The sequence below is a fragment of the Cyprinodon tularosa genome, unplaced genomic scaffold (assembly GCF_016077235.1).
Source record: "Cyprinodon tularosa strain WSP-4 unplaced genomic scaffold, ASM1607723v1 ctg51, whole genome shotgun sequence".
Classification (NCBI taxonomy): domain Eukaryota; kingdom Metazoa; phylum Chordata; class Actinopteri; order Cyprinodontiformes; family Cyprinodontidae; genus Cyprinodon; species Cyprinodon tularosa.
The window spans coordinates 3,080,465-3,092,818 of NW_024039241.1; the positions used below are offsets into that span (position 1 = coordinate 3,080,465).

The 12,354-nt window shown below is 38.5% G+C and overlaps 1 protein-coding gene across 2 annotated transcripts in view; it reads left to right on the forward strand.

The window, feature by feature from the left end:
- Window positions 1-12,354, forward strand: part of nxn (nucleoredoxin) — an 81,229-nt gene that overhangs the window by 66,328 nt on the left and 2,547 nt on the right. For both annotated transcript variants that reach the window (XM_038303387.1, XM_038303388.1), the window contains 5 exons: window positions 4,143-4,276; window positions 6,424-6,524; window positions 6,641-6,747; window positions 7,577-7,756; window positions 8,426-8,550. In XM_038303387.1, the coding sequence (XP_038159315.1) occupies window positions 4,143-4,276; window positions 6,424-6,524; window positions 6,641-6,747; window positions 7,577-7,756; window positions 8,426-8,550 (647 nt within the window). The remainder of the gene's footprint in view (window positions 1-4,142; window positions 4,277-6,423; window positions 6,525-6,640; window positions 6,748-7,576; window positions 7,757-8,425; window positions 8,551-12,354) is intronic.

Below are 12,354 nucleotides of genomic sequence, written 5' to 3' on the forward strand. Positions count from 1 at the left end.
TCATGCACTTTGAAGTGGAGATGGTGAATTAACAAGAGCGGGCTTGTATTTCTCTTCCGTAACGTGACCGTCTTCTGCGGCAGAGGAAATCAAAATCTCTGTGTCATGTATGGTCTGTTTGGTGGGAAAAAGAAAACATGTCATTGGAGAGGAGAGACATGAAAACAGACAATGAAAAAAAGAGAATCCTGGAGCAGAGGTTTTCTTTAAACTTGATATATATGTAGAAAAGCTTAATCTAGAGCGATGAGCATTTCCCTTATTTTTATATTTGAGCGTATTGGTTCGTGACAAATCAATTTTTCTTATATCCAGTTTGATGCAGAAAAAGGGCAGTAATGAAGTTTCTGCTCACTGAAACTGGGAGGGGCGGAGGTGGTTTTCAGGCCCCTCTCTGCCTTTCACTTTTAGTGAAAGGCCAGCCTTGAGTGGCGGCAGACTAGCCTGCAGCGTAAAGATGGAGTGCACTTTTACAATCAGGACAACAATGAAAGGGAACTCCAGTGCAGCGCCGATGTGTCCTTCCTTCCTAATGAAGCACTAGACTACCACACTCGCATAAAGGGGCTATTATGATCAGCCATACAAGGTTCTTTTTTTTATTTTTTTTTTATCATAACCCCCCCACCCCTTTTTAAATTGGGCTGTACGGAATGCATCTCCAAAGCTGGGGCAGGACAATGAGAACACGCTGAAAGGAAGTGAAAAGTGTGAAATGGAGCAAGAGGGAAGAATTACGTGCAGCAGTAATTTGTTTGAGAGGATTGGCTTTTTGTGTTCATTATAACCTTTTCTCGTGTTCAAGGTCTGCGTTTTAAAAAGCTGATTTCACAAAATAAATTAGCAATCCACTGGGTGCTGTCTGGAATCATAGGACTCCTCAGGTTTATGTTTATTTCTTTCTGGTCTGCAGGTAGGATGTAAGTAATCATTCAAGTTTATCATTGTATGGATTTAGTTTTCATTTGAAAATAAGCTCAAAATTAGGCCTGCCAGTATAGATTTTAGCAGATTATTACGGTAATATGTTTTTAGGAACAAAAAGTTCTCAAGTCCAGCAATTCAGTTCATGAAATCTAAATTTAAACCTTGAGTGATACTTTTTAGGTTCTATCTTGAACATATTTCTCTTAAACCTTTTAATCTAGTTTTTTGCAGTTCTCCATTTTGTATTTTCAATCCTGCATTAAAATCTGTACTTACAATGGTGTGAAATGGGTTGCCTGTTGTCATGGTTACTTGTCAAAATCTGGGGCTCCACTGATAAAGGCTTTTCATACTTGTTACGCACATGTTCAACTCTGAGTGGACCTACTTAAAGTGATTAAACAACAGCAGATGTTGTGAAACAGAAAACTCATTCCCAACCTTAGGCTAGATTAATTCAGAGTTGAGGATTTGAGTTTGTTAAACCTGCTTTGTGACTTCAAATGAGGCATGGCTCACCTTTGCTGTGTTTTTGTCTTAAGAATAATACTTTTGAGGCCCATTCCACAATCTGCTGATCAAACAAGAAAGCAGAGTAATTGAAGAAGGAGAGAGCAGAACAGACACCAGAGGCTGCAGACACACGCTGTGCCTTATTTATAAACTTATGAATGGATTTTAAAGAAATTGTTAAAAGAGATGTGCCTGAATAAAGGGAACAATTCATTAAAATTTGATAATGATCAACATCATGAGCAAGTTTTAGGTTTAAGTCACGATTTGGGGCAAAATTTGCTGCTTGCTTGCTTACTTACGTTTTTTTATGCTTTTCAATATTGCTTGATTGTGGTCATAAAGAACTAATGTTGTGCTCAGTTGTCCTATCACTCTGTAAATCCAATCCAATTAAATTCTTTGAAATAACTTTTTTTTGTCTTAAACCAAGTAATTAGTCATGTGCAAAGCTTTCATCCTGGATGATCATGGAATATTAAGAGTTGCACATCTTAATAACATGGGAGTTTTGCTATTTATTAAATAAAAAACAAATGAAATAGAGATGTGACCTTTTTCTTTTGATGTTTTCAGCAGCTTTTAGTAACGATCAGTGTCAATACGGTAGTGAGTGTTGCAAACCGTAGCAACAGGCTCTACAAGTCATTTCTAGATAGTAATATTCCTACCTGGTGTTAAAGTCTCCTCAGGATGCAGATCTCATACATGCATAGATGCCCATCTCCAAGCACAGTCTCGGAGTGAAAAGGTTGGATACAGATAGAGTCCATCGCAGAGACACACTTCTCTCCTTTTCAGTTCTTATATATATATATATATATATATATATATATATATATATATATATATATATATATATATATATATATATAGTTAGTTAGTGGGGCAAAAAAGTATTTAGTCAGCCACAAATAGTGCAAGTTCTCCCACTTAAAAAGATGCCATTAATGAAGGTAACGAGTGGAAGACAGAGGAGGTGAGAGTCAGAAATCTTGCTTGTTTGTAACTGACCAAAAACTTATTTTCCACCATATTTTGCAAATAAATTCTTTAAAAATCAGACAATGTGATTTTCTGGATTTTTTTTTTCTCATTTTGTCTCTCATAGTTGAGGTATATCTATGATGAAAATCAACGGCCTCTCTCATCTTTTTAAGTGGGAGAACTTGCACTATTGGTGGCTGACTAAATACTTTTTTGCCCCACTGTAGGTAGGTAGGTAGGTAGGTAGGTAGGTAGGTAGGTAGGTAGGTAGGTAGGTAGGTAGGTAGGTAGGTAGGTAGGTAGGTAGGTAGGTAGGTAGGTAGATAGATAGATATATTTATAGCATCTGGTTTAAGAACTTGCACTATTGGTGGCTGACTAAATACTTTTTTGCCCCACTGTAGGTAGGTAGGTAGGTAGGTAGGTAGGTAGGTAGGTAGGTAGGTAGGTAGGTAGGTAGGTAGGTAGGTAGGTAGGTAGGTAGGTAGGTAGGTAGGTAGGTAGGTAGGTAGGTAGATAGATAGATATATTTATAGCATCTGGTTTAAGAACTTGCACTATTGGTGGCTGACTAAATACTTTTTTGCCCGTAGGTAGGTAGGTAGGTAGGTAGGTAGGTAGGTAGGTAGGTAGGTAGGTAGGTAGGTAGGTAGGTAGGTAGATAGATAGATATATTTATAGCATCTGGTTTAAAGCAAAGCATTGGCCTCTATTAGAGGCTCTGTCTGTATTCTTAGACATCAATTATATGTATGTATTTATAATGTGTATTTCTATGTGTAATATGGATTTGAAACATTTGCTTCACTAAATGTATTCTAATGGGATCTTCTAATGGAATATCTTTAGATATGGTCATTCTAGAGTATTTTTAATAGCCTTTTACTCCTTCTAGTCCTCCTCTTACTTTATTTTGAACATAGCAGTGATTAGAAAAATGACAAACTTCTAGTTTTTTTTTTTTGTTCTTCGGTAAAAACTTTCACAATGAAGAGTGTTGCCAGATATGTGGTGCATTCACTTTTTTAGGTTAAACACTAGAGCCTTAATTTTTCCTCTCCAGCTAATTCCTTCTACATAAAATTCTACATTCTCCTTATTTTAAGAAAATCTGTAAATTTAACTAAAGGACTCATTTCCAGTTTATTTAGATAATTACACTCATAGTAAGATTTAGTAATAATCACCTTTAAACAATTAATTTAAACAATTTAAGTAGTTCAAGCATGATTTCTTACCTTTTTGTTATATTGTTGCCATCATATTTTTTATGTGTTTTTTGTTACTAGTGGGAGTTTTTTTAAGGCCTTTTTTTAAGGAATTTAAAACTGTTTAGAAAAAATGTTAAGATTATGGGTTTGTAAAAGCTGTAGGCTATATAAATTTATCAATTAAGTTCAACAAAATTAAAAAAGTTCTTAAAAAGAAATATGTGTGAGTTATAATTGTGAATACAGCAGCCATTTGTGGCCTCTGTAGAATAAAAAAGACTTAATTTAAACACTGCAGTTTGATATTAAAACGAAAGGATGTAGAAAACCCTTTTTAAAGGAGGTTTTTAACTTGGATTGAATCCCAGCTTCAGCAACCCGTTAGACATTTTTTCATTTGTTCTTTGTTTTTTACTCTCAGTTCTACCTGCCTTCTGTTAAACCTGTATGTCTTAAACTATGAATTTAGCCTTAATCTCTTCCCATGTTTCCTCCCCCTCACAGGCCTAGAGTTCCCCTGGGGGCCAAAGCCCTTTGCAGAGGTGGTGGCGGGGCCTCTGCTCAGGAACAACAGGCAGACAACAGACTGCAGCTCTCTGGAGGGACACTACGTGGGAGTGTATTTCTCAGCACACTGGGTGAGTGAGGAGAGAGGACAAAGCAGAGCCAGGTTTGAACTTTCCAAACCTCTAAACTCTGAAAACTGTGGAGATAAGAGGTCAGACCAGATAGGGGCGTCTGTATTGTGTTTGTCTGTTTACATCAATAGCATTCAGTGGGTCCTTTAATCACCTCTGGATCTGTCACCACACCTCAGTGGCTCTAAGCTTTAGTCTTTCTGTTTTCTGGACCTGCTGATAGCAGCCAAGGGTCACAGCTCGGTGATGATCCGTTACTGATGAGATGCAGCACTCGTCTCCTAAAGCTAGTCAGCACAACAGCTGCCAGAGCCGCAGCCTTAGACAGGCATATCCAGAGCGGTGACGCCCCAGTGTGCTGGCTCTCATCCCAAACACATTACAAACTGGAACCCAGCTTAGTCACAAAATGGCACAATGCTAAATTCCTTCTTGGTACTGGCGCAAAACTGTTATTAAAGTCATTTAATGAAACTAGACGTGCCAACACCTGAGAATGGACTTTTATTTTTTTACTCTGCTCAGAGATTTTTTTGTCTTTGTTTGACAAAGACAAAAAAGAAGAGCTTCAGCACTTTTCCAATGTAGCCACTTAACAACAAATGAATGATTTGAGATTGTTCTGCTGCAGTTCATCCTTCTATCACCTTTTCTTTTTCTGTGCCACTTTTAAATATTCACCTCTTAATCCCAATACTTTGTCCTTATATGTAACAACAGCATAACTTTACAATAATCATTTCCTGAATGGCTTTGGGTATAAATGTTTGGTTTCACAGAGTGTTCAGAAAGAGGTGGCGCAAATGAAGAACAGAGCATGGGAACGGCTGAGATTTTAGGCTGGTCTGTTTTCCTTCCTGCGGTCGTGACACTCTTATGTCATCCTAACGCCAGCCGTACCAGCGCTCCCCCTCCTCCTCCTGGTTAGACTAGGAGCTCCAAACCCACACAGCAGAGCAAACAGTTCCCTGATCTGCAGTAATGCATCAGGATTAGCAGCTGGCCTGTGTTTTTGGATACAAAACAAGAGAGAATTATCAGTTGGTGGAAAGGTGTTTGGTGATAAACTCATAGGAGAGTCATCCAGTAAGATGGAAAAGTATAGAAATAGCTTTTAATGTTTTCCTAAATTGAGTAACTGTTAGGAATAACTGAAAATGGAAAACAAATGTTTGAAAACCACACTACTGTGAATCCAAAACAAAAATTCTAAGTAGGGCTACAACTAACGATTATTTTGCAAATCGATTAATCTGTCAACAATTTTTTCAGTTAATTGATTAATAATTGGCTATCATTAGGTTCCTTAAATAAGACTTTTTAAGAAATGAAACCAGGTGAGACTAAAACTCTTGATAGAGCATATTGACATGAAAAAGTTTTTTAACTTAAATGCAAAATGTTTAGATTTATTTTTACAATTTTGGTATAATTTCTCCTCTAAATGGTTTGCTGTCAGCTGATGGCATGTTTAGAGTCTCTATATACCGATTAATTGATTACTAAATTAGTTGGCAATCATTTCAATTATTGATTAATCCAATTAATTGTTTCAGCCCTAGTTCTAAGTTTTAACTCTGGTACTTTGGTACTCAATTACTATTAGGAAGTAAATGCACAATACAAGAAGTGTTAGGACTGTTTGATTGCTTGATTGACTTTCTTGATCTCACAGTTGAGAAATTTACTCGTCACATCAGCTAAATATTCAAAAGTAGAAGAAAAAGGTGCCAAAGGAAGAAAAAGGTGCCAAAGGAAGAAAAAGGTGCATGGGATATATACAGTATCTACAGTGCATCCATATATGACAGCTTTTTTTCTTTCGAATAGCCTATAGATTTGTGACCAGCTGTTGAAAATGATGTGAGATCCAGCAGCATTTTTAACAGGTTAGCATTCAGTAGTTTAACAAACAGAAAAAATGGCATTCTATTGGCTAGTACATACTTCATTTACCGGTAACACCCAAACAGGGCAAATTAATAAATTTTTTAACCTCTTTAAAGGCAAGTAATGAAACAAATGTTGAAATCTCATCTATGATTTAGAAAATCTTTTTTTTTCCTCACACCTGAAAAAAAAATAAATTGGTTTGACTTCAGTGAATCTATAATAAACCAAATAATGTCCTGTCGTCCGTCTCTCAGTGCCCGCCATGCCGCAGTTTGACCCGGGTACTGGTGGAATCCTATCGGATCATCAAAGAGTCGGGTCACAAATTTGAGATCGTCTTCGTCAGCGCTGACAGGTGAGCTCCACTCGATTTTCTGTTTGTCTGATTTATGCGTCTGTTTGAGCTTCCTTACCGAGTAACAGAGCTAATAAAAGGGCTTTGTCTGTGTTTTACTTTTTATTGTCAATCAGGTCAGAGGAGTCCTTTAAGCAGTATTTCAGTGAGATGCCATGGTTGGCCATTCCATATTCAGACGAGGCTCGGAGATCTCGACTCAACAGACTTTACGGGATCCAAGGTATTTAAATTTTCAGCATATAGGTCTTAAAGTTAGAAGTAAATATAGCTTTTCTTTCATACCGCTTGTTTATAACAGTTCATATCAGATAGAAGCTGAATCTTCAGTGACTAATGCTGCTCTGTTATTATTTTGGTTCATTTTTACTTTTTTTTGTTTAATTGATGTCTTGGTCTGGGAACCATATCGGTTGGGTTGTAATGCAGTTTTCAATAACAAACATATCTTGCTCCCATGCTGGGGAATGCTGGAAAGGGAAACCTTGTTACAGGATTGGGCAGCTTATTGTGTCGAATACAGATTTGTCCTGAAGCCTGAGGAATGCGGACTGGTTATTGAGTTAACCGGCTCCCCGGCTGCAGAAGTGAAGCGTCTCTCCTCTGTTTCTCCACTGATTCCCTCCTCTGTGCTGCAGAGGAACCGGCTGTAGCTCTGTCCAGCAAGGAATGTTAGGAATGCCCAAAAGGACGAGTCTACAGCCCCCCCACCATGCGATAAAATGTCTGCAGTCCATGACCGCCTCCACTTCTGCAAACCTTAGTCCACATGTGTAACTCTGACTCATTCACCCTTTGCTGGCTAATAGTGTCTGTTTCTGATTAGTTTTTGCAAAGAAAGGGGAAGATGAGAGTTTAAAGCAAACGTATTTCCAATAAAATGTATTAAAGTGGAAACGGAGGGCAAGAAATTTCCAGATAAATAAAATCTCAGTGGGAGAAGGGAAACGTCTGCCTGGCCAAGCGATAATGGACGGAAATGACCCACACTCCTGCCCATTTCCTCCCCCTCCCTCTAATGTCACTCTGATTTCCTCTGTCCACCCATCCAGGTATTCCCACGCTGATTCTGCTGGACGCGGACGGTCACGTCATCACACGGCAGGGCCGCGTGGAGGTGCTGAATGACCCGGAGTGCCGGCTCTTCCCGTGGCACCCCCGACCTGTGCTGGACCTGAGCGAGGCCAACGCTGTGCAGCTCCATGAGGGACCTTGCCTCGTCCTGTTTGTGGGTAAGTAGTTGGAGCTCTGATGGCATGAAGGGACTTTTCTGTGATAGACCTACACAAAGTAGAGCTATGTCTTTAAGTGATGCATTAATTCTGTATTTTTCACTAATGCAAAACGTGATTCTGGGTAAATATTTTATACTGTTAGAGACGAACCCTGAAGATCCTGCAGCTCTAATCACTGAAAAAAGATGATTATAGGAGTTATTGATACATTTATTTATATATCCGTCATAGTTATCTTTTAACTTTTCAATCAAACTATAGTTTTTGTTGGTTGGTTGCAGAAAATTCCATTAGAATTCATACAATTTTCAGGGTCTGTGAATAAGTGTTAAGAATTAAGAACACTGAATTTTAGACTGTGGAAATCCTGTCGCTGCTTTTTTTTGTTTTTAGTTTTTTTTTTTTTTTTTTGTTACTGGAATTTGAACCAGATTTGATTACTTTATAAAACCAAGGAATGAAGACGGATGGACAATGATGACCCCTGAAATGTGAGAGCCCCCTGGTGTGTCTCTGAGTCAAACTACACTGGAGAAAGAGACAAGGACCACCTCTGCATACTGACTTGCAGTATTCATTGATCCTCCTCTGTTGTCTCTACTTTCACTGATCAGTTATTTTCCCTCATGCTTGCATGAAATGACTCTTTTTTTTATGATCTTTTAGATGCTGAAGAAGAAGGGGAGCTGGAGCCAGCCAAGGAACTGATTCAGCCAATAGCAGAGAAGCTCTTGGCCAAGTATAAAGCTAAGGAGGAGGAGACACCACTGTTGTTTTTTGTTGCCGGAGAGGTGAGATGAAACGCACCGAGCAGGATATTAAAAAGGATTTCAAATGACAGTAAACATTTTTGATTTTATTTTTTAATGAAACAAAATAGACGTGCTCTTATGATGCTGATTTCAGCAGGTTGATGCGGACCTGTTTTGTTTCCCATTTCCAAGCATTTAAGATTTAACACAAAAAGCTCTTTGACTACAAAGAAGTTAAACAAGTTAAATTATAAAACCAACGCCTCACCTACATGACCATGCAGAAGGGTCTTAGGATTTTGTTGGATAGATAAGGGTTTTCCTCATTGCATCTGTCTTTACATTGTTTTTCTGGAGCTCCTAGGGATTGAGGAGCTTGTGCGTTGGGCTTTGTAGGTTTATTTTCCCAGCTGTGGCTCAACTGGTGATTAAAATCAGCAGGTTTGATTCCTAGATGGGGTTCTCAGTCAGATATAAGTCCTAGCTCCAAGCAATGAATGGAGCCATATGGATTTGAGCCCAGAGTCCTTCACTCAGGCCTGGGTTTGCCCTGCTTTTCAGCAGGTTTGTTGCCAAGCCAGCTGCTGGGGTTCTGTCTCAGAAACAAGATAGTATGCTAATGCTTCTTCAGAAAGAAATAAAGGAGTGAATGATCAGGAATATTTTTAATTTTAAAAAGAAACACCCCTCACATTAGTGCACTATTATTATATCTCGTCTTTTTTTTTTTTGGCTCTGATGAATAGTTGTGGGTTTGCTTATGGTCGAATGAAAAAAAGCCAAAATTAGACATTGATCAAGACTTGTTCTAGTAAAAATAATGAAACAGTAAGGTGGATAGTTTGCATGTTTAGTCTTTTTGATTGAATCTGCTCCCTTTTCATTACCGCTGGTTTTAAACAAAAAAAACAACATATTTTTAGGTCATGGTGCCCAGAAAGCTTCCATGCACCTATCATGCTAATGGATATCTTTTAGACTTTCTTTAGAGAAGATTGTTTTCCTTCTAATTCTGTCTTGATATTTGACTAATCAAGAATAAGCAGAGCTAATTTGGTTTGTTAGAATGGATGCAGCTTTTAATCATGGTCCGCATCAGTTCTTATGCATGTTTATATAGTTAGAGGACAATCTGTCCAGGGAATGGTTTGGTCTTAATGCAGCCCTCCGCTAAACCCCACTGAACACTTGTCGGGTGAGTTTGGTTGTGTGGTTTTTGGCAGTGGAACAAAAACACAAATGGTTTATTTGCATAAAAATCTGGAAAAACAATGGGACACCATCCCACAGTAGGGTTAGGAGGTTCCTCCTAACGCTGGTCACCAGCTTGGTCAGACTGTTCCTGCGGAGCCTTCGGCCCATTACCAGAGCTACCAGTACATCAACCATCCAGTATTTTAAAAAAGTCTGTTACGGAGTAAAAACTTTGACAAAAGGATTTGGCTGTTTTAGAGCAAAGCCCACAAACTCATGTCTGCCTCTCAATACCGAAAATGTATTTTCTAAATTAATGTGGAGCCATTAAAAGGGGAAATAAACTGTCTAACTTTTAATGGCAGTGTTACAACAAAGAAGGTATTAAACAAACAAAACTTTTCTTTCTTGAGATTAGGATTTTTGTATTATGTGCAGCTTGGGGGCCAGCAGGTGCCAGTGCCCCTGCAATGAAGACATAATAATGATGATAATACTTATTATTATTATTATAAATCCTAATGATGGTATCGGCTGGAACAGACTTGGTGACTGGTAGCTCACATTTTCATGTTTCATGTTTTTTAATTTTGCCTTAAAAATGATTGATAGTTTCAGTCATAGAATCAATGTTTTCATCTACTAGTGTAAATGCTATTTGAATATTTTTTTAATAGTCTCCATGCATACACATTGACCTAATATTCCAAAGAAAGTCTTTATTTTAGCTTTTATTAGATATTTACTAATTAGATGCATCTTTTCCCAATTGTAAGGGATATTTGTTGTTATTTTAGGTAAAATAAAATGTAAATTTTCAAGCTGAAAATAAAAAATGTTCATCTTGAACAACATAAAATGTTAATCAACTTAAATGACATGGAAATTTCCCTCCATTAAGTGCAAAGCTACAAGAAGCTCTTTCGTTCTGTTGCTTTTTTAAGTGCATATTTTAAATAATAAACTACTACCCTGTCTTTTGTTTCATGCTTTTCTGTGCCCCCACTAACAAAGGCTGCCCCCCCAGTAAACGTGGTCTAGAACCGCCACCGATGTGCAGCTTTAACTGTGAAAATGTGTTTTTTGTAACAGGGAAAATGACCCATCAGGATAGTAAATGCTGTCTCTTTGCATAGTAAAGTTGCATAAGATGGATGCCATCCAGTATTTTTTTTATTCTCTAACCGTCAGCAGAGGTTTTATGAGGTGGCCATCATGTGTGTAACGCCACAGCTCGTCAGTGGTCAGAATAATCCTGTTGTGGCTCGGTGAACACATGCTGAGCCACATCACAGCTGTGAGTGCAGCCAGCAGCAGCAGAGAGGCCTTTTGTCTTTTTTTATTTATAGTATGAGCTGTAGAGTTGCAGCGGGGGGGGGGGGGGGTCTCTGGAAAGGCCACAACTCAGGAGAAGCAGTTTACACATGCAGGGTAACCAAACAAAAGAAAGATGCATGATTTCCCATGGAGGCCAACGCTGACGTGGAGATTAGATCTTCTCACGTCAGAGAGGCTGGAAGAGCTTCAGATGCAGAATGTGGTTTCTTCATGCCGCTCGCCTGTATGATCCGTCATCCATGCTTCATGTGGCTGCAAGAGGGCCTGAAAGGGAGCGGGTTTTATTTGTATTAGGAGGATATAGTCGTATTTCACTGGGGAACAATGCTGTCTTCAGTGACGGCTTCCATCTGTGAGCATTAAGTGGTCGCCGTTCTGTGATTTGCAGTGCAATAAAACCAGCTCCATTCAGAGTAAGAAAGTTTTTACAAAGCAGAGGTCAGCAGCTTTATCCTGGCATACTTATCCTTTTTAGGTAGCAGCACAGTGAAGATATTCAACAAAAAGGTCTGAGCTGATTGCCTGCTTTGATCTGTTTAGCTGGAATAGTTGAGGATTTTCTGATAACAGAACTGAAACGAGTTGATTACTTGAGGAAGGGTGAACTAAGAGTTAAATGGAGCAGTGGGTGCATCTGAAGCTGCCTTACTGAAGAGAAAGTCAATAATAAACTGAAAACTGCTCATAAATTAGTAACTTCAGCCTCACAGGGAAGGATTCTGAGGATCAGCTCTTTGTAACAGTGCCCCCTTCTGGTCTCTGTGTGTAACTTCAGAACCCAATCTTTCACACATGAAACTGATTTATTTTCTTTTTCATCTTTAGGGTAAATCAGGTCATGAGGAGGAAATACCCATTCTTTATTAGATCCACGGTGAAGCTTAACTCTTTTTCAGGACGGCAGTATTTCGATCCACAGCCCTGATGGTGTAATCAGATTTCTGCCTTCCATCTAAATAATGCGGATATATTATAGTTCTAGGCATTTCATTAAAGTGAACTGTATGCAGACACCATTGCAGAATGTTGATGCTCTTCCAACTAAAAAATTGAATGGATTATTTTTTCCTTTTTTCTGATCTTCTCTGATTAATGGAACTAAAACTTGATTTAAAGCTGCTGCCTTATTCAGTTGGAATAAAATGACATCTCTAAGGGCTACTGCTGTTCTTTTGACTTCCTAAAGGGAGAACTTAAACCAAAACAATCTTCAACACTAACTCCATTGAAATTTTAATATGCATTACTATTTTTCCTAACCTTTTGGGTTTGGGGACTTTATGTCAAACAAATTTGCAAAAGATGCTCAGT